At 47.0% G+C, this 22,678-nt stretch overlaps 1 protein-coding gene and 1 pseudogene across 1 annotated transcript; one reads left to right on the top strand and one right to left on the bottom strand.

Moving 5' to 3' along the window:
- The first annotated feature begins 9,924 nt into the window (after positions 1–9,924).
- Positions 9,925–10,125, top strand: LOC143135564 (U2 spliceosomal RNA; annotated as a pseudogene).
- A 2,310-nt stretch (positions 10,126–12,435) lies between these two features.
- On the bottom strand, positions 12,436–14,910 carry LOC143134971 (uncharacterized). Its single transcript, XM_076295698.1, has 2 exons — positions 14,302–14,910; positions 12,436–13,830 (listed from the first exon to the last, which is right to left on the bottom strand). Exons 1-2 carry the CDS (start codon positions 14,735–14,737, stop codon positions 12,485–12,487), a joined length of 1,782 nt encoding a protein of 593 aa, XP_076151813.1. The 5' UTR covers positions 14,738–14,910; the 3' UTR covers positions 12,436–12,484.
- Between the last annotated feature and the right edge of the window lie 7,768 nt (positions 14,911–22,678).

Here is a 22,678-nt window from a genome sequence, read left to right as displayed (position 1 = left end):
CTTGGAGCACCTTTTTTGTGGCTGCCCGGTGAAGCCGCGGTCCTATGCGTCGGTCCTGCAGGATCCTGCGGGCTATGGGGGTGAGGAACTGGTCGCGGAGGTGGAAGGTGTCGAGCGGTCTAGCGTTGGGACTTTCCAGGAGCAGGAGGGGGTCATGGAGTCTGTTAGCTTCGGGCTAGATGCCGAGCTAACTGGCGGAGCACATGGCCCTTTGGCATCGCCGGAGCTCCCTCTGGTGGCTGCTGAGGGGGCGGCGCCTGCGCTCAGGACTTTGTTTTCCGAGTCCATAGGTGATAGCCCTCTTTCGGACTGGGCTGGGAAGCGGATGGGCTGGAGGAGGATGCCTCGTGTGACGGTGGTGGGCTAGAGCCCCGTGGGGACAAGCGGCCGCATGGAGATTCGGAGGAGGAGCAGCCGTGCAAGGTGGTGGCGAGAAACGGTTCCCAGGACGGAGCGGGCCCGGCGGAGGTGCAGTCGGATGGCTCCTCGCACGTTGTGGTGGGCTACGTGGAGGGGTCGGCGTCGCCCGGGCAGGCCTCTGCCTCATCAGAGTCTTCGGGGTCTGGGGAGTCGTTGTCGTCAGGCTTTCTCCCCCTCGAAGGCGAGGATGCGGTCTCCAGTCCAGGGCTCAACAGCGGGACGTTGGAGAGGAAGGCTGGGTCGGCCCCGCGGGGGGACCTTTTGGCCGCCCGGATCCTGGACGATTCGGTTCCGCAGTCAGAGGGTGAGCTCCCGCATCCCATGCAGCCCGCCGTGGCTGAGGGTGATCCTGGGGGGGGAGTGGAGGGCAGCCCTCATGGTGACTCATGATGCTGATGTGGACTTGTGTGTTAATGTGGATGGTGGGGCTGTGGACTTTTTTGGGGTTGTGTTGTGTTGGGTATTGTGTGTGGGGAGGGGGGAGGGGGGGGTGGGGTGTGTGTGTATTTGTATGATGGCATGTCTTCGGGTGGAGTCCCTGAATGTTCGGGGAATGCGGATACCCCTGCGGAGGGCGGCGGTTTTCTCGGCTGCCGAGGACAGGGGATTCAATGTTATGTTTGTGCAAGAGTGCCATGTGGGGAGTCCGGGGGATGTTAACATGTTTAAAGCGGGGTGGACATGGGGTCCTTCTGTGTGGGGGGGTGGGAATGTGCACGCAGATTTCAATTTCAATTTATTTCCTTAGGGGGATAGCCCCTTGAGATAAGATATCTCGTTTTCGAGGGGGTCCCCAGGACAAACAGTACAATACAAAAACAAAAACAGAACACTGAACAGGACACTTTCACACATACAGTACACACAAAATCTCCCCCACTCCCACCCCAACGTCACCACCCTTGAGGAAAATAACAATAGGTCATAGCATGGTAGTATTCAGCCTACACATTTACAAAGTATATTCAGTATAGGTGTTACAGAGAATAGTACTCAGCACATCACCAATATACATATACAGACACCTAATCATAATTATTCAAAAACATTTACATGTGGAGTTCACCTGTAAGTAGGTCAGAATGGAAAATTTGAATGAGTGAAGGCAGACTATGGATCTGATATGCCTCGGCAGACTATTCCAGTCGTAGGGCGCTCTAAATTTAAATGCCCGTCTACCAATCTCCTTTGTAATATTTGGCACCGTGAACGTGGGGTGTTCAGTGTGCCGCAATCTGTGGCTAGGTCTGTGTGGAATTAGATAGCGTAATACACAGTGATGGGTCATAAACGGACATCTTAGAACAAATCTACACAGGTTATTAAATGCTACAGTTAAAGGTTTCAGGTTTGAGTCGGAGGTGTTTTGATAAACAACGTCCGCGTAGTCTAACAGTGGGAATATTAGTGTTTTAACAATTCTCAGCCGCGTTGGTTGAGAGAAACAGTTTAGGGACCGTTCATTATTTATAAACGGGATCACCGGAGGGATTTTGAGTGCTTCGATCAAAAGTTGAATGACCCTCCCCTGCCAGCAATATAATTTTCAACGACCCTCCAGCAGCATTTTCAAAAATGACATGACCCTCCCCGGCCAATTGTCGATGTCTTCTGCCCACGCTCTTACGCGCTATGACAACACATCAACATATGCTACCGTCCTAAAATCAACCTCTGCTTTCTGATCTTACACATCACACTTCACCAAGATGGTGGCCATTTCAGTAGATTTACTCCCTAACATTGTTGTGGAAACACAATAAGCATGGAAACATGCACACTTCCTGCAACTGCATTAGCCTACTTGAAAAGTTACTCCAAGTATTCACATGAAATAAAACAATAAAGCATTGAGACCATTCAACAAAGCACACTGGGTAATAACAAATTCAACACATGAACTTGTTGCTATGGACTCGTCTCTAGGCTTCCTCAGTCATTGTAAAGCTGCCGAAGCTGAACATTATCCAAAACTCAATTTCTCAGACGACTCAATTTGGGAGCTTGCTACACTCCTTCCTTCTCAAATGACTTGAAAAGGCCGTTTGTACAATTTCACAAATAATCACAGGGACCGAAAAATACCTAACATGCCAACTTTTTCCGGGTTTATCATTTTTAACGTTTCCCTGCTGTCTTGCCGTTTTAATATTTTCCCGTAGAATATCCCATATTACTGTAATACTCATAACATTAGTCCTGCATTCTGGCCTGTCTCTGTGTTGTCCTGTTGTTACCCCTTGCCCTTCCAGTGAAACAGATGTATTCAAATCATCGTTTTGCTTGCTTGAATGCGAACTCAGAGTGATGTTAACCTAGGCCTATTTAAGTTAACGACGTGGTTGTCGTGAGAGCAAGATTCATTAGCGCTTGCGGTGTTCGGCCGTAGGCTATGCCTACGTGCGCACCTGCCAGGCTACTCAGCTAGACAAAGAATTCCCCCTGTATATTCACTCCAAGTTGGCCTACCATAACTTACCAACTACACTGTAGACCATAAACTGGCTATTTATATGACCAAATGTATTTGTTCAACTTTATGAAGCAGAATTACGCACTGCTACTTGGAACGTAGGCCTAACACATTTTTGTTGGCAGGAGAGAGAATGACAGCGATTAACAAATTGCACTTGTTGCTGGTTACCAATAAATACTATATATTTTTTTGCAAACAACAAAAACAGAAAGGATGGAGACAGCAAAGCTAGAGATGGGCAGGAACAAGGTCAATTGGTAGAAATGTTTGTCAAAACGTTAGGAGCTGGATGTGTGGATGAATGAAGCACAAGTATGCTTTGTGTTAAGCATGCACACTGTTTAAAGTTAGGCTACACGGTAAACTACAAGTAAACCAAAGTTAAATTTACCTTTTTTAGGGCTGGATAAAGTTAACCAAATAGGCTGTAAGGCGTGAATAAAGTAGGCTACTTTGTTGCTCCAACCCTTCCAACGTTAATGGGGATGAATGTTGACATTTTCCGTATTTTGCGTGAGAAACCCGGGAAATCTCCCTCATTTTCATTGTTCAATGTTGACAGAGCTATGGAACGAAAGAGAACGTTATATGGCGACAGAAATCAACAATCAAACAAGCCACTTTGATTTTTTGCTGTTTTCATTAATACAAAAGATGGGTGACCCTCCCTCCTAGACAAAAAAAAGTTAGGTGACCCTCCCCTCAACAAAGAATAAAAAGACATGACCCTCCCCTATTTTCCTCCAGTGACCCCGTTTATAAATAACGAACGGTCCCTTACTGATCGATACAATAAACGTAGGCAATTGTTAATCTTTTTTACAACAGAGTTAATGTGGTACCTGTATGAGAGTTGCGAATCAAGCCATAGTCCTAAATATTTAAATTCTTCGACTTGTGCAAGTATTGAACCATCGAGGAATTTAAGAAAAAGAGAAGAGACTTGGGTACGTGATGCTGATATGGTGGGAAACAACATGCAGTCTGATTTTTTTGTATTCAATAGTAGGTGGTTGGTCTGGAACCAGTGTTGCATGGCAACAAAGTTAGACTGTAATGAAGACTGGATCTTAGAAACCGACACATTAGATGTATATATCACAGTGTCATCTGCGTACAAATGAATATTGCAGTCTGAGCAGATTTGTGGAAGCTCATTTATGAAAAGGGAAAATAAAAGTGGCCCTAAGGAAGAACCCTGAGGGACACCCTTCTCCATTAATACAAACTGGGACAGAGAGTCATGTAGGGAGACACGTTGACGTCTACCATGGAGATAAGAATTGAACTAGAGAATAGAGTCCTTAGAAAGGCCTATTGCATGTAGTTTGTCAAGAAGCAGGTAATGATTGACCGTATCGAAAGCCTTGGAAAGATCAATAAATATGGCACCCACTGACATGTTGTTGTCTAGTGCAGATGATACATCATTGGTAAATTTGATTAGGGCAGTGGCTGTAGAAAAATTTGGTTGGAAGCCAGATTGAAATGGGGACAAAATAGATGAGTCATTAATATATTTGAATAATTGTTTAAATACTAGCTTCACAAACACCTTTGCTACACTACTAATGATAGAAATAGGCCTATAATTATTATTAACTCTAGCTGATTTCCACATTGGAGGAACCACACCAGTGGATAATGATAGGTTAAATAAATCAGCTAAAGGAAATGCAAGTACATGTGCAGCAACCTTAATGAACCTGACCTCCAGTCCATCCGGATCCATTCCACTGCCAACCTTTAAATCAGTAATTGCCTGCTGGACATCTGTAGGGTATATTGTTGAAAAGTCAAAGGAGCTACCTTGCATTTTACATGAGCTTAGATAGGAGAAATTAGAGCATTGGGTGTTGCAAATGTTGGAGAAATGCTGGTTAAATGCATCAGCAATTGCAGTGGGATCACTAATAACACTGCTGTTGAATTTAATTTTTGTAGGCATGCTTTTAGAGGAATTATGAAGTAAGGAGTTAAGATTTTTCCAGAACTTCTTGGGATTGCTAAAGTTACTAGACAGTGCATTTTTATAATAATTAGATTTAGCGTTCCTAGTTTTAGTCGTACAGATATTTCTTAACTTTTTATAGATATCGAAATCATCTGCGTTTTTTGACTGTATATACTTCTGCCAGGCCATATCCCTCTGTTTAAAGGAGTATATTAGGTCAGTGTCAACCCATGGTAAATGATGGCCCTTTACCCTAACTGATATCCAAGGGGCATGTTTATCAATGACTTTAATGACGTCAGTGTAGAAAAAATTCCAGGCATCCTCAATGTAAGGTATGAGATGAAGCCTGTCCCAATTAATGACAAGTAAGTCTTGGATGAAGTTGTCTGCGTTAAAGTGTCTACTTTGCCTCACTCTGATGAGCTTGGGTGGCAAGCGAGGTAATTTAATTTTCCACACACAGTAAATCATAGAGTGGTCACTAAAGCAGTCTGATAAAACACCAGGTTTAAACTTTCAAAATAATGTCGATTATTTAGTGATGAGCGGTCAAGCCAGTTAATATTAAAATCACCAAGAATAATCATCTCATTTGAGTTGCATACTGAATTGATAGTATTACCAATACACTGTATTGACTGGGATTTTTTTTTTGGATTCTGTGTGGGAGCCTGTGCCGGGGAGGGTGTTGGTGGTGGATGCTAGGTGGAGGGGGGCTGCGTTACGGCTCATTAACGTGTACGCACCAAGTGCTGTGGGGGAGCGGCAGGGTTTCCTCCAGAAGGTGGCCCCGCTCCTTTACACGGGGAGGGTGGTGGTGCTGGGGGGGAATTTTAATGTGTCCCTGGAGAGGGCACCGGGGGGGATTTGGGTTCTATGCTGCAGGATTTTTTGTTACAGGACTGTTTTAGGGCGGCTGGGGATGGGTCGGCAGGGGTGACCTGGAGTAACTCTAGGGGGGACGAGTCTCGTCTGGACTATATCTTTGTCCCAAAGGTGCTGGGGGTCCGGGACTTCCGGGTTGAGCCGGTCTGGGTGTCTGATCATTGCTTGGTGGGGGTGGAGGTGGTGCTGCCGGGGGTGGGGAGGGGGCGCGGCCGGGGGGCCTGGTGGTTTAACGTTGGGTTCCTAGAGGAGGCGGCCTTCTGCCAGGCCTTTCGGCAGCTGTATGTGGGCTGGCAGAGTATGAAGGGGTTATTTGACTAAAGTGGTGGGAGGGAGTCAAGGCCCGGATCGGGAGTTTTTGTCGCTCATGGGGGAGGGAGCGGGCGCAGGAGAAGAGGGGGGAGGCTAATGGGTGGGCGGCGGAACTGAGGAGGATGTGGTGGACGGGGGAGCTGGCCTCACCGGCCGGCCACGCTCGGGCGGCGGTCCTGCGCGGTAGGTTGGATGGCTTTTTTATGGCTTAGGCCAAGGCCCTTTTGGTGGGGTCTGGTGTGAGGGGGTGCCTGTCGGGCGAGACCCCGTCCAAGGCGTTCTTCGCGGAGGTGCGTACTAGGCAGGAGCGGTGCGTTATTGAGGCCCTGCAGATGCCTGCGGGGCGGGTTACGGGGGAGGAGGAGATTTTGGAGGCCGCCAGGGTGTATTATCAGGACCTCTTCTGTGAGCGGGAGAGGGACGAGGCCCTGGCAGACAGGTTCTTGGGTGGGCTAGAGCCTAGGCTGTCGGCAGAGGACCGGCAGGCTTTGGAGGCGGGCATTACGGAGGGGGAGGCCTAGGAGGCTATGAGGTCTCTGAGGCTGGGCCTGGCACCGGGGGGCGATGGTCTCCTGGTGGAATTCTACAGGTCCTTCTGGGATCTGGTGGGGCAGATGTATGGTGGTGGTGTATGGGGACTGCTTCAGTGGGGGGGTGCTGCCTGCCTCCATGCGGGCTGGGCTGGTCTCCCTCATTTTTAAGAAAGGCTGCAGAGAACAGCTTGCTAATTGGCGTCCTATCACGGTCCTTACAGCGGACGTGAAGATTTTGGCCAAGGTCCTGACGCTTACGTTGGGAAGGGTTATGGGATCGGTGGTCCATCCGGACCAGACCTGTGGGGTGCCGGGGAGAATGTGCAGCCTGAACCTGGTCCTGGCAAGGGATGTGGTCAGCTGGGCGGACGTGAGGGGTCTCCCGCTGGCCCTCCTTAGCCTGGACCAGGAAAAGGCGTTCGATCGCGTGCAGCACTCCTTTCTGTTCCGGGTTCTGGACCGGATGGGGTTTGGGCCGGTGTTCGTTGCTTGGATCCGGCTGCTGTATGCGGATGCGGTTAGCCGCATCAGGATCAATGGCTCCGTTTCGGGGGTGGTGCGGCAGGTGGGGGGTGTCCGACAGGGCTGCCTCCTGTCCCCACTCCTGTACGTCCTGTCCCTGGAGGCCCTGATGGCGGGGCTGAGGGCGGAGCCGGGCATTGAAGGGGTGCATCTCCCTGGGGGTGGGGGGGAGGTTGCTAAAGTGGCTGGGTATGCGGATGACCGGACTCTCTTTATCACCACTGATAGGGGGTTTGGGGCCGTTGCTAGGGTGGTTGAGGAGTTTGGGAGGGCGTCCGGGGCAAAGGTCAATTTGGGCAAGTCTGCGGCCCTGTGCCTGGGCCCGTGGAGTTCCAGGGTGGAGGTCCCGGGGGGTTTCACAGTGGGGAGGCAGCTGGCGAGGTGGAAGAGTAGGCCGCTTTCTTTGACGGGCAGGGTGATGGTGGTTAAGGCCGATGTGCTGCCTTGTCTAAACCACCTTGCTTATGTGTATCCGGTGCCGTTCCATATCGGGCGGAGATTCTCTTCTCTTTTATCTGGGGGGGCTCGGCGGAGTTTGTTAGTCGGGCCTTGATGTAGGCCACAGAACCTGCGGGGGCTTTATGGGGAGTGGGGGGTGTGGTGGGAGGACGTCCTGCTTTGTGAAGGGGTGGCAGCGGGTCAGGGGACGGATCAGGCGGGAGAGGGTGCAGGCTTTGTCTGCCCAACTGCAGCGAATGTGGGGGGATATGGGGCGTGGTTCTGCCTTTGACTGGGGCGCCTTCGAGGGGGTCAAGGCCCAGTTGCGGGGGCACTTCGAGGCGCAGGCCAGGCATCGGATGTTGTTGGTGGGGGTGAGGCGGGCCACACTGGACGAGAGGCCGTCGCGGTGGTTTTTCCGCTCCGTGCGGTGTCGACAGCAGCGGGGGTTCCTGGAGGGGTTGCGGGTGGGGACAGGGGTGGTGACCACCACGGCTGGTATGTTGGCCGAGGTGGAGAGGTTTTATGGGGATCTCTTCGAAAAGAGAGGTAGGGGGGCGCCGGAGGGCTCCGAATTATTGGAGTGCCTGGACCGGGTGCTTCCGGAAGAGGTGAGGGGCCGCTTGGAGGCCCCAGTTGCGGTGGAGGAGCTGAGGGCGGCGGTGAGGGCTCTGAAACGGGGGGTAGCTCCGGGTGGTGATGGGCTCCCCTCCGAATTTTACCAGTCCTTTTGGGACATCTTGGAGGGGGACCTGTTTGAGGTTTTTAGTGAGCGGATCCGTCAGGGCTCCTTGATGGGGTCTATGTTGGAGGGGAAGGTGTCCCTGCTTTTTAAGAGGGGGGATAGGCAGTCTTTGGCGAATTGCAGGCCCATAACCCTCCTTAACGCTGATTATAAGCTGCTGGCGAAGGTCATTACCGCTCGGCTGGGCACGGTCATGCCCATTGTCGTGCACCCGGATCAGACGTGTGGGGTGAGGGGCAGGATGGCCAGCCTCAACCACGTTCTGATCCGGGATGCTATAGCCTGGGTGGAGGAGCGTGGCTTGCCCTTGGCATTGCTAGGGGTGGATCAGGAGAAGGCATTCGATAGGGTGAGCCACGCCTTCCTGTTTTCAGTGTTGGGGAGGATGGGGTTTGGGGATTATTTTCAGGGGCTGGTTAGGCTCCTTTATGCGGGGGCGGTCAGCAGGGTGTCCGTCAACGGACACCTGTCGGCGCCTGTGCGGCAAGTAGGGAGGGTGCGGCAGGGTTGCCCGCTGTCGCCACTCCTCTACATTCTGGGGTTTGAGGCGTTGGCTGCTCACTTGAGGCGGGAGCCACGGCTCAGGGGGTTGCACCTGCCGGGAGGAGGGGGGGAGCGTGTTAAGGTATCCCTGTATGCAGATGACCTGACCGTGCTGTTGACTGACGACAGCGAAGGGGGGGTGGTGAGTGGGATTTTTGGTCGGTACGGGGAGCTTTCCGGGGCTAAGGTTAACTATGGGAAGTCCTCTGTGTTTTATTGTGGGGCGTGGGGGGAAAGGAGGGCCCCGTTGGGGGGGTTCGGCGTCTGCACTGGGGGGATGAAGATCCTGGGGGTCCGGTTTTACCGGACGGGCAGTGCGGCGCTGAACTGGCAGGAGAAACTACGGGACTTGGTGACTAGGCTGGCGAGGTGGAGGGGCAGGGCTCTGTCCCTCGCCGGCAAGTGCCTGGTCGTAAAGGTGGACGTTATGCCCGCTCTCAATTACCTCGGGTATGTGTTTCCCCCGCCGCCGAGGCAGGGGGTGGTGTTGGAGCGGGCGGTGTTCAGGTTCGTCTGGGGTGGGGGGATGGAGATGGTACAGAGGGCGCGCATGATCGAGCCAGAGGGTAGGGGGGGACGGGGTCTCCCGAGTGCCCCCCTGAAGCTTCAGGCCCTGTCATTAGCTCTGCACGCGAAACTGGTGCTGGGGCTCTTTGAGCACCCAGCCGCGTACTTCGCGCGGTTTTGGTTGGGGCTGGATTTTAGGGCGCTGTTGGCTCTATTATCCAGGACCCCGTGGGCATGGGAGAAGCCGCCACACTATCACCGGGTGGCGGGCCTCCTTAGGAGGGAGCCCTGGCTGTTAGACGGGAGAGGGTGGGGGTGGGGTGAGGGGCTGGGGGGGGTTTTCTTTTTTTCTTTTTGACTTTTCTTTTTATGCTTCTATGACATGGAGCCTGGTATGTTGGGGAGGCTGGGGATGTGTTTGATTGGGGGGATGAGGATGTTGTATGTTTTAGGGTTTGGAATGGGAGATGCCTAGTTGGGGGGGTGGGGGGCAGGGTATATGTGTTTGTAAGAGCCCGAGGAGCCTTTTTATTTGACTGTTTATGCGTTTTGGTTGCCGTTTTTGGTGGTGGGTTTGTACTGTATTTTCACTTGTAACGTCTTGTTTGGAGTGTAATAAAAAGTTAAAAAAAAATCTGTTCTCATCAGTTTAATATCGGATACGTCCTCTACCCGAGGACCATATATTAATCTGATTTTTGGAACAGGGAGACGGAAGAGGGGCTTGCTCCGTCCGCTCCACGCATCAACCCGGTATTGCAGTGACTCCAGGAACGGTGCACATCACTTTGACTGTGGAAGAAAAGAACCAACCCAGTGGAACTGACTGACTGACTGACTGACTCTGATGAAATCCTCCTTGACAGACAGCAGACACAGCAGGAGTCCTTGCCAGGTCTTTTGGCCAACCGTGCCACCCCCCTTTTCGGCCCCTTTTGGGTTTTCCCGCCCTTTTACTTTTTTTTTTTTTTTTTTTTAATTTAAAGGGGATGTTGATACTGCGCCTTGGAGTCACCCTCATGTCCACGACCGGCGCCCTTCATGCTCTCCGTCCAGCGTGCCCATCTTTACAGAGATTGCCCTAATTCTTTTGCCAACAAGCTAAAGGCTACCAAAATGGCCGCCATGGCCCAGAGAGAGAACAGGAAGAGAAGGGCGAAATGGAGGAAGGGGTGGTCCCTGAAGTTTTGGAGGGAAACCTCCAGCCAGCTTCAGGGACTAGCCGGGCGGCTACGAGCGAAGTTAACACCCAGGCAGAGTCAGAGCAAGATTTGGAGGCCACACCCTCCCAACTGGTAAAGGAGATGGAGCAGGCGGAATGGTCATAAAGGAGGAGCAGGTGTCACAGGAGATCAACACCGGTTGATCTCCACCTGTTTTAAAAATATGCCTCGGTAGTCTTTTAACTCTTGTCATGTTCATTTTTATCATACTGCTTATGAGTCTCACAATCTCTACCATAAATGTAAGAAGTGTGAAGACTCTAGTGAGAGCTCAGAGCATTTTATCCCTGTTGAGCACTCTGAATGCAGATATATTTCTGCTGCAAGAGTGCTCCTTGCCTTTTTTTAAAAATTACAGCAAGTGGGAACAGATGTGGACCCCGGGACCCTCCGTGTGGAGTGGGTCAAATTTTAACAGAGCGGACGGGGTCGCCATTTTAATAACAAACCCACACGTTCTGGTGAAGGGCAGCACAGTGGTGAGACCCGGGCGGGCCCTTTTAACCCACTTGACGGTTTTAGACAGGGATTTTAATGTCCTTAATGTGTATGGTTTTAATGATAAAAAAGACCGACATGACTTTTTAGAAGAGTTGCAGCCCCACATGCTAGGGAGGGCTCCCCTAGTTGTCGGAGGGGATTTTAATTGTGTTTTAAGTAAACAAGATAGAAAGAATGTAGGGGGGGATTTTAAGCTAGATAAGACATCTGAAGAGTTCAGATGCAAAACCCCCTAACTCCACTTGACCACTTTTTGAGAAAAAGGACATTTTTATCAGGCCTTTGTATTTTAAGTAGAGAAACCTAGATTTATTTGAAATCACAAGGATATTAGCTAGGGAAAACACTGTGTAAATTTCACAAATGTTACTTCAGCCAAATTACTGTTTTTAACAAATATTTTCTTTCTTTGGCGTCAAAACCAGCTAAATCCATTAGTGCTTTGTGTGCAAAACCCTCTAAATCCATTTTTTTCCATACAGACATGGGTAAGTGTTACAAAACCACCAAAGATACAACTGGAAACATTGAAAATGATTATGCCACACATATGGGGTGGTTATAATAGTGCTGGTGTTGTGGTTGGCACATTCATATCTAATTTAATGGACCCATGATCATCAGATAATCGCGCCATATTGTAGCCAATACCCAAAGAAATACCAACACTCATCTTCATAAATGAAAGCAGAAGCCGGTCATGTCAACATTTAAGAAATTAGAAATCCACACTGTTTAAACGCCAATAGGTTTATTTTCTTCACATCTGCAGACTTTATGCTTTCCAAGCAAAATGATACAAAGTACTAAATCAAATAAGATTTTCATGTTGTTTACATCCAAGTTTTTTTAATTGCACTTCAGTATTATTTCAATGAATTTTAACACAAATACATGCAACAAGCAATGTTCTGCCAAGAAGTATAAATAAATAAATATATAAATAATTAATTTAATTTACATTATGAACAAAAGATTGTTTTGAGACGACAAACCTGTTTTAGGTGTGTGTGTTTGTGTGTGTGTGCCATTATGAGTTTGTGCCTGCACTTGTGTGTCTGTGTGTAAACAGACATGCATACATTTTTGTCATTATCGTGACTTATGTGTGCATGTGTGTATGTGTTTGTGTCTGCCTAAGAGTGCATTGACTTAATGGTAGGTGTGTGTGTGTGTGTGTGTGTGTGTGTGTGTGTGCGTGTGTGTGTGAGTGAGAGAGAGCAAGAGAGCATGCATGTATTTGTGTGTGTGTGCGTGTGTGTGTGTGCGTGTGTGTGCATGTGTGTGAGTGAGAGAGAACAAGAGAGCATGCATGTATTTGTGTATGTGTGTGTGTGTGTGTGTGTGTGCGCGTGTGTATGTGTGTGTGTGTGTGTGTGAGTGAGAGAGAGAGAGAGAGAGAGAGAGAGAGAGAGAGACCATTTACTCATCCTCCAGATCTTGTCCAATGTCCCTGTCACCTGCACTTGACAACACCTCTTCATTAAATGCCTGCACAGCTGCAGGCACTCCCAACTCATGCAGTAACTTCATCACATCCCTCTTCTTCACCAGCTTCACACAGTTGACATCTGGTAGAGGAGCCGGCGCAAAGTCAAGCCACCTCTTCCCTCTTCTCAGCACGGAATGACGAGTAAAATCCCCAGAAAATGAAGGCTTACAATCCAGCCTATTCCCACAGATCTGAATGACTCTAGCATCGCTAATTTTGAAGGATCGTTTCTGGGTGGTGAAGGCAGCGGCTTCTTTCTTGAAGTCATAGCACTGCCAATCTCTCCCATACTGATGGACAGTGCCATGCCTGTGAAGGATGGATGCATACTCGTCTGGCAGCAGAATGGTGGCCTGCTTTCTTATGTGCTGTTCGATCCTGCCAAACACCCTGTCGGCTGGCAGGAAGCTGTGTCCTCGGACCGGAAAGAAATAGTTTATGGTGAGGTGGGGAAACAACTGTGAATGGAGGGCAAACAGCATAGACAGCACATTGATGTTTTTGTTTTGGCCATAGCAGGAGTCGGAGAAGAGGCGGAGGCACTGACACAGGGAGAGGTTGTCTGCAGCTACAGCTGTGAAGTAGTGTTGCAGGGCTGAGGCAATCATGTTGCTGTCCTTCGAGTTTTCATACTCCAGCCAGGTGTAGAGGTGGATGTCGTGTCTGCTTTGCGATTCTCCTCTGCCATGGTGACGCACCACTCCAAAGACATAGAAGTAGAGCTGTCTGGAGTAGTATGTCTGACCTATGGCAGACTTCGGCAGGACAAGGTTCTCCATGACATCAAAACACACAGTGAAAGAATCACCCACATCATTTAAAAGGTTGTAAAACTGACGGGCGCGTCGGCGATGGAGGGAGTACAGGAGGATTTTTTCACGCTTCTGTTCATCTGTTAACGTAGGGTCATTCATCTCCATCCGGGACTTCACGCATGTGGAGCACAGATCCTTGGCCGGGTGTCCGAAGGCCAAGTTGAAATCATACATGAAAATGCTCCAATACAGTGAGTATGTAACTTTGAGATGATTCTGTTCCAAAAAAAGGCGATGCATTTTTGCAACACTTAGGTCACTAGGCAGATACTTTCTGCCTGGAGCGCCACGCCGGGCGTAATGGCTTGCTCTGCAGTCAAAGGACTTGATGTGTCCTCTGATGACCTCCTTCTTGGCTGTTACGTCATCATTTGGTCTTGAGCCTCCTCTTTTTTCTGGGCGCGCCATGCCAGTTTGTAGCCAGTGCCTGGCAATGCCCTGGACTCTGTCTTTCTTGACACCTATAATGACAATAAATGGGAGAGAGAGTTGAGAATTAAAAAAAGAAGCTGACTGGCTGTTCATTCTTACTGTGAAAAATCAGGAGGAATTGGAAGAAAAGTTTTCCTTCATTCATTCATGCAAATTATGTCAAAATATTTGAAATCACATGCTTTGTCTTTTTTTCCCATTTTTATCCCATCTTATTATTAGCCTACTCTTTTGCTAAGGTGTGCTTATCTGTCATCAAAAACGACTGAGTTAAACTCATATCATTACTGTAGGCTGTAGCCTAAATACAGGCCAATAGCCATAGGGAATAGCAAAGCCTTGACTCACATCAGAAAGATACATCAGTTTGAGTTGGACTAACAACATGATCAGGGCTCTCTCTCTCTCTCTCTCGCTCTCTCTCTGTGTGTGTGTGTGTGTGTGTGTGTGTGTGCAACAGACAGCACAAACTCGTGAAGGAAGACACTGTGTTGACTTACTGAAAATGCTGAGGAAAGACGCCTGGCAGACAGGAACCCTTGTTTTGTCCTCCTTTAAAACGGTGTATTTGATGGTCACGTCCCTCTGTCGTTGTCTCGTCCCCTCGTCAACCTCCCTCCTCCGTTTAACAGACATGATGTCCATGTGGGACAGAAGTATGGCATCCTGTGCCACCTTGTCTTTGGCTGTGTACAGCTGTTTTTTGAAGTAAGCAAGGTCGATCGCTGTTAAGTTTGCCGCGGTGCACATCAGTCGGTTATGGTTGCAGGCTATTGCATTTTCGACGTTTTCGCCACTATATCGCTGTATTTTCGCTAAATACCGACCATTATTTTCTACAACACGGCGTTTCCTCCGCCCATTCACTGTCTGGAGGACAGGCTCACTCATTCCATCGTAATCGATGTCAGTATTAGGCCTCGAAGTAGCTGCCATTTCGCAGAAACTCACTGGATAAAGTTAGCTTTCCTGAGGAGACTTTGGCTGCGGCTGCGTCTTTGTTTACAAGCGTTATTGCACGTGACACGAGTCCAGGTCACGTTCTGATTGGTTGTTGAAAGTAGGGGCTTTTGCTGTTAAAGTGAAGTGGCGTTTAGCGGGTTTTGATTTTAAACAGATATTTTAGACACGGCGGGGAGCGTTTTTTTTTTTACAAAAACATTTCATTTACATATTCTAGATTTAGACAGGATTCACACAATATCATTAACTCAGTTTTCAAAAAAATGGCGTTTAGGGGGTTTTGCATCTGAACTCTTCATCTGTACTTTTAAAGAACATAGTTAGGGATTTTAACTTAGTCGACTGTTACAGAAAAGTGCATCCACAGGAGGAGGGCTTCACCTGGTACAGTGGTGACGGCGCCCGAGCCTCCCGTATCGACTATGTTTTAACAAGAGACTGCCCGCCCACGGATGCTACATTGACCCCCCTCTTCTATTCAGATCACTGCATGCTCTCCTGCACCCTTTCACTCCCCACAGGTGTGACTGTAGGTGGAGGGCTGTGGAGGCTGAACTGCTCCCTGTTACAGGATGAGGAGATAGTTAGAGAATACAGGGAGCAGTTCAGCCTCTGGCAGACCCTCCAAGACCTTTACGATTCACGAGCACACTGGTGGGAAATGGTGAAGGGTAGGACCAAGACTTTCTTTAAGAATAAAGGCAAAGATAAAAAAGAGAGAGAGGAGGTGCATGTTGGGGCTGCAAAAGAGACTACAGAGGTATTTTAACCTTTTAAACATGGGTTTTGATTTTAATGAAGAAATCAAACAGGTAAGAAAAGAAATGTCAGTTTTAGCCGAAATTAAAAGTAAGGGAACAATTTTAAGAAGCAAAGAAAGAGAAACTGAAGAAGGGGAAAAATGTACGAGGTACTGCAAAAAATGGGGTTTCCAGGGAGGTTTTTAAAAGTGGGTGGGTTTGCTGTTTACGGAAATATACAGCAGAATTTGTGTAAATGGGCACCTAACAAATGCGCTTAGTGTGCGCTCTGGCGTCCGCCAGGGGTGTCCGTTATCCCCACTCCTGTTCGTTGTGTGCATCGAGCCACTGGCACAGATCTTGAGAAGGGACAAATGGATCAAAGGACTTGACTTGCCAGGTGGACTGACCGCGACATGTGCTCTTTACATGGACGACGTGACCCTTTTATTAAATGACGGTTTATCGGCCCAAAGAGCACTCGACTTGACTGACTGGTACGGAAGGGCCTCGGGCGCCAAGCTCAACAGGAGCAAGTCCGAGGCCCAGCTCTTTGGGCCGTGGGGTGACGTAAGACCAGATCTGGCAGTAAATTTTAAACAGACAGACATGAAAATTTTAGGTATTAAATTTGACAACGAGGGTGGTGGACGGGGTAACTGGACTGACACGCTAGGGAAAGTCAGGCAACGACTGGGGTTCTGGGGACTAAGACATCTGACTTTTGAAGGCAAAGTTTTAATTTTTAAAGCTGTGATTTTACCCTTGCTTTTATTGTTGTGTTCTGTTTTTAGTCCCCCAAGACACTTTCTTTTAGGTGTGGAGAGAGCGGTATTTTACTTCATGTGGGGGTCTAAGTGGGAGAGACTCAAGAGGGAGACGATGAAAAAAAGACATGAAAACGGAGGAAAGGGCCTCCCAGATCCCCACCTGTTTTTAGGAGCCCATTTCGCCACCCTCCACATCAGATACGCGACGACCCCATCCGGAGACAGCAAAACAGCGGCCCTAGCCCGGTTCTGGATGGGGTCGTACCTGAGAAAGTTGAACATTTTAAAGACTTGCTTTTAACCCTTTCGTGCCCGTGCTGAACATTCCATTTTTGGTGCTGAATGACCTCCTCACACAAAAAACCTTATTTCTTGAGTATATTACATACCATCAATGGGATATACATATCATTGTAATCAGAAGGATTAGTTCTATGAAATGATCTAAAATACATATAGTAATGTTGATACAGTAATGAACAGTCTTTGAAATCCTCTCCAAATGTATATCTAAAATTTGTCAAAATTTAATTTAGTTCACTTAAAAATGGATTTTTATCATATTTCCCTACGAGATAGAGAAAAATATAGAGCGTATGACTTGTTCAGCAAGTTGTGCGCTATTTAACAAAAAAAACTGAAATGGAATATCCTTAACCTTTCAAAAGTTATGATAAATGTAGTGATCAGTGTAACAAAATGCAGAAAACGGGATTTAGAATGTTGACAGAATTTACCTTCTCTTTCTCACCAACAACATAAAAGTATGCATAAAAACTAATAATGAAGTCAGACACAATGGTTTAGATTTATTTGGTCTATAAGAATAAACCATTTATTTGTATAGAAGCAAATGATACAGTCAATAAGAATGAAAAAAAAACGTAACATTACCAGTAGTACAGGAAGTAAATATATATTTATTTAAGACCATTTTGGAATAGAGACATAAAACACATGTGATTCAACAGATAAAACTTTCTTATATGATTCAGTTTAATATGAAAACTATGTACATATATAAAATAATATAAGTTAACTAGAAAATGCAATTCCAAGGAATTACCATTGCATGTAAATGCAAAAAAACTGCTGTGCATAACATTATATTACTTACAGTATGATTATTCAGATTACACAGTCTTACAGTATTCTTGAAAACCACTTACTTGGTTAGATGTTAGCTTAGAGTATATGACAGTCAGTAAAAATAAATGGTCAATTCAATATTGATCAACATTCTTTGTTTTAATACAGCAGAATGATACTCAGAAGACACTAATGAACACTTACCAATGTAAGCTTGAAGTAAAAATCACAGTTGTGTACAGAACTTGATAATATCAATCATATTATCCTAAGACAGATCTCTTTATCAGTGGTAACTCTGAACTGGCAGCAACAGCTAGAGGCCTCAGTTAATGGTATTAGGTCAAATTTGATGGTGATATATACACTGAAGAATAAAAGAGTCAGCCCTTCAGATGATCAGTTTTAGACAGAACTTAGGTTAGAATCTTATTTTTCACACAGCACAGCTCAGGTCTAAAAAGAGAGGTCTAACAGCACAGCTATGTTTCACAGATGTTACAGCACAGGAATGATTCAAAGGTATGAATGGTTGACATATGATTCACAGGTATACATGTTCCATATAGTTAGTGAGTATAGTCCTTCGTATAGTTCTCAGAATGTCTCGGTGTAGATCTCAGATAAGTCTCAGTATGGTTAAATGGTATGTGCACAGATTACATGTTTGTAAGAATGTATGTTAGTATGTTGCTAGCAACATTGTCAGAGATGTATGGTTGACAGGTGTGCACACAGACAGGCACACACGTACTGTAATGTCATACATGGTCATCACCACTGGTCTGGAACCTAAAAGACAAAAGCAAACAAGTTTAACAGTTATGCCAAAACAATACAAGGAATGTCTGCAATTGTCCTAACAGTAGCCTATTCATGGCTTTCATAAGGTCCCTTTCCACAGGAGTATAATCAAGCACCAAAGGCATTCATAATCTAGGTGCTTGATTGTATACACCTGTGGAAAGGGACCTGATGAAACCCATCAATAGACGAACTGGCATACCGTGATAGTGTTTACTTAGGCTACGTAAGAATCAGGAGCATAGAATGAAAACGTAGTCATGGCCTATTTGATACACAATCAAGCGGTGTACAACGTTAAAAATTTGGTAAAATAAAAACAGTAACATAGGCTATTTGTTAGCTTTAACTAAATGTGAACGGTAGAAGCTATAACGTTATGACCATCAACAATGAGTAACGTGCCATGAATGAAACACATGATGGGTTTAATCAGGTTCCTTCACACAGTATAGCCTAATCAAGCACCAAGTAGTCTGCATTCATAATCTATTCTAGGTGCTTGATTCTATAAACCTGTGGAAAGTGACCTGATGTTGAATAGAACCAGAGCCATTAGTAGGCTACGTTAACGTTCTAGCAGAGAAGACAGACGGGCTCTGGTTATAGTTAAAACGCTGCTGGTTAGCCTAATAACAAATGTAACGTTAGTGCGTTACGTTTGATTGTCGTTAGCTATCGAAACCTACAGCTAACCGGTCACTGTAAAGTTGACGACATATTTGCGTTGATTAACAGTGGGTTTCCTTAAATAACATCAACGTAGCAAGGTGCGAACGTTAACTATTTCACTAACGTTAACGTTACCTAACGTTATAACGTTAACGTGACCTAACGTTATAACGTTAGTTTAGCTATTTGTGACCCATCATTTCATACAACTTAACGTTACATAACATAATATTTGGCGACATAAATGACTCCAATACCAAAAACCATAACACTTACCTTGTCTGTAATTAGAGAAATGTGCCTCTGAATGAGAGCACAGAAGGCGAAGACATTCAGTAGCTCCACAGCTCCAGTGGTAGTAGGCCTAGCTCGTGTTCAGCTGTTGATTATCTTCAGCTGCAGGTCACGTCATAATGCTAAAAGTTGCCGCCACGGCGGTCAATGTTAACTCTATGAGAATTTCTTGCTCTTTTATCATAAATATCTAAAAAAGTATAAAGTTCACAAATGTGAAAAAACATAGAACAAATCTCCGTTTCAAGACCTTTGTAGGAGTGGTTGAATGACGTCGAACGGTTCAGTGGTTTTAGAGCCTTTGAACGTCAAATTTGGTCGGAAGAAGAATAACAATAATATTAAGAAGAACAGCGATAATAGTCCATTGCATTTACATGCAATGCAATGAAAAGCTAGAGATACAATCAACTTCAATATCACTCAACAATAAATGTAGTCTAAACATTTGAAAGTAGATCACATAGTAGAACAAGCCTGTGGAGAAAACACGTACACACACAAACTCACACATACACACAAACTCACACACACTCACTTACACACAGAGAAGGGTGGGAGGGTGGGGTGGGGGGTTGGGAACCGGAAGGTTGAACACAGAAGACCTATGGCTCATCACGAAACGCATCCCCTTCTGCAGAATGCCAAATCTGAAAGCAATTTCGTTTACTACTAAAACAAAGTCGCCTACCATTACACTCGGGGGCCATACAAGCTACTTTAGTTTTATGCTCCTTTTTAAGTTTTTTATAACATAGGCAACAATTCCTCAGTGGCTCCTGCTGTACAGGAACATGTACCTGATGGAAAGATGACGGACTAGTAGTTGGAGGAGCTGAAGGCCGAGGCTGAAAAACTGTGTCGACGGAAATGCCTGCCAGCTGTCGTGATAGATTTTCTCTAAAGTCTATCTGGCTGTAGCTACCTAACCTAGGCTCAACACCAGATTCTGCATTGCGCTGCCAGTCTTGAAATAATAAGAAGCTATTGACGACGGCAATGTCCACAAAGTGGAGAAAAAGCGTTTTCCACCACTTATGTGTTTTTTGGAGTACACAATATGTACTTATCATTTGGTCCGACCTATCAACGCCCCCCATGTATTTGTTGTAATCACTTATCACAATAGGCTGACGTACAACTTTTTTGTCCCAAACCGAATTGCTCTTCACTAGTCTAGATACATCAGTCGAATCATTTGCATTGTGGAAATTGGACAGGCAGGTTACTGCACGAGTGTCCTTCCACTGTACTGCTAAGACATTACCCTCTATTCTACGCCACCTCATGTCCCCACGACTTGCCCTGCGCTCCCATTTTTTATATCTTTTAAGTCGTCCGGAATTTTTTTACGGTTTATCCTACATGTTCCGCATGCATTTAGGCCCCTTGTTCTAAGTTTAACCATAAGGGTTGGTGATGTATAGAAGTTATCAAACCAAATGGTGTGACCACTATCTCTAAATGGCTGTATTAGCTCCTCTACAACTTTTGAGGCTAAATCCAAGACGCGACCATCACGACCACCTGTGTAAATATTAAAGTCTAAAGTATACCCTGAATATGATGTTGCTATCACCCACAGTTTGAAACCCCACCTAACTGGTTTCCCTTTCATATACTGCTTAAATCCTGAACGACCTTTAGATTTTACCATGTGTTCATCTATGCTAAGGTGCTGACCTGGCTGGAATAACTCTAAGCATTTATTTTTTAGGTGGTCCATCAAATAACGCAGTTTCCTAAGACGATCTTGATTGTTTTCTGTAGCTGGATCTACTACATGCAGAGCAGCTAACAGAGCCTTAAAACGATTGCGCGACATGAACAATTTGGCCCACGATCCCTGCAAAGACTTGGTTCCCCAGTAGCGGTGGATATTAGGGAGGGAAGTGAAGCCCATGTAAATGATCAGCCCCAGAAACCTGTGAAACTCTTCTGGGGTCACTTCATCCCATGTCCCTGCACTATTTGCATACGACGGCCTACTAAGCACAAGCTCCCACCCCCTCTGGTTTGTAAAGCCACATATGTCTGACACAACAGCGTGAGTGAAAAACAACAAAAAAAGTCTATGTCACGCAGAGTTTTAGTGGCAGTTTGCACTGCCCTACGTACGCCACCTAAATCTACACCTAAGGGACGACGCGGACTAAAGGCTATCGGAACTGGTGCTTCTGTGTCCCTATCACCATAAGAAGGAAAAGGGTCAGAGAAGCGTTTACGCTTCCTCCCTGACACAGGACCTACGGGAGAGTGACTAATAAACCCCAAACCCACCAAATAAAATTAATTAATAGAAATGTTGACATATTTTACATATGAAGTATTATATAATACATGCAATCAAATACTTACGAGACTGAGGATGATGGCAGGCCACTCTCCTCCTCTTCCTCATCCTCCTCCTCCCCCCCCGTCACTCAGCAGCTCCTGGTCAAGAAGGTCTTCTTCTTCTTCCTCCATTCCCTCATGGTTTTCAGCTTGATGAGCTGCTATGATCTCAAGCTCATCAGCTGTCAGCTGCCTCCTTCTCTTCAGGCTGACAAGAAGGTCTGCATACTGGTCATCCTCCATCTGAAACAACAAAACCATAAATGAGAGTGAGAGAGTGCACTAGGGGTATCTAATGGAGGACATTTTGGAAAAGGTTTTTGGTTTCGGTGAGTCAACTTTATTTTGTGTTCAGGACTTTACACGGGCGGGTTTTCATGATGTTACTTTTTTTCGGCTGCTAGTTGTAACAAGTTTTTCACAGATTTTTTGAATGCTAAAGACAATCCGGCGTTGGCTGGCCTTACGGCGGTCCCTTTGTTTGATAATGACAATGTCTTGGTTACTGTGCACATGTACAACCCTTGGGTTGATACGGCTGAAATTTCACTTTTTTGGGGACGTTTTTGCTCTTCTGTCAGCGGGGGGACCAAGGTGCTTAACCCCTGGGGAGTATGGAATGGTTAAGCGCCGTTTTTTTGTCTGGTTTAAGAGGGATTTGGGGGGGAAGCCGGTTTATCCGCCTGGGAGCTTCCAAATTGGGCCCAACCGGGGATTTTTGTTTTTCAAGGACATGCCGCAGCAGTTCCACGCGTGGGGTGGCCCTGGTGGACTTTCGTGTCACGCCAACGTGGTGTTCGGACCACTGTGTGATTTCGGTGAGGGCTGACATGGGGGGGCTGGCACGGGTGGAGGAGGGGTTTAAGGTTGGATGAGGGGACTTGTTGGTGACACTGAGGGCGGGTAGGGCTGGGTTTCCATCGTGGGCTGTCTGGTGGGAGGCATTGAAAGTGGAGGTGGCGGCTTTTTGTCAGTCCTGGGTGGCTATGGGCAACAGGGACAGGAAGCGCCGCATGGGGGAGGTTTCACGGGAATTGGAGGCTTTGTGGCCTAGGTTGCAGGGGGGCAGCTTGGTGGTAGTAGAGAGGGTGGAGGAGCTCAAGCGGGAGATGGGGTCCTTCTTTGAGGCCCAGGCTAGGCGACTGGAATTGGAGGCCAGGGTGGCTGCCTGGGATGACGAGAAGCCCTCTCGGTATTTCTTGCAGTCGGCC

The sequence above is a fragment of the Alosa pseudoharengus genome, unplaced genomic scaffold, assembly GCF_046254945.1.
Source record: "Alosa pseudoharengus isolate Yale_2024_CS ecotype anadromous, Long Island Sound unplaced genomic scaffold, YU_APseudo_1.1 YU_APseudo_1.1_scf_2, whole genome shotgun sequence".
Lineage (NCBI taxonomy): Eukaryota > Metazoa > Chordata > Actinopteri > Clupeiformes > Clupeidae > Alosa > Alosa pseudoharengus.
The sequence above is the reverse complement of the archived record's forward strand: the minus strand, read 5'-3'. Positions and strand labels throughout refer to the sequence as shown.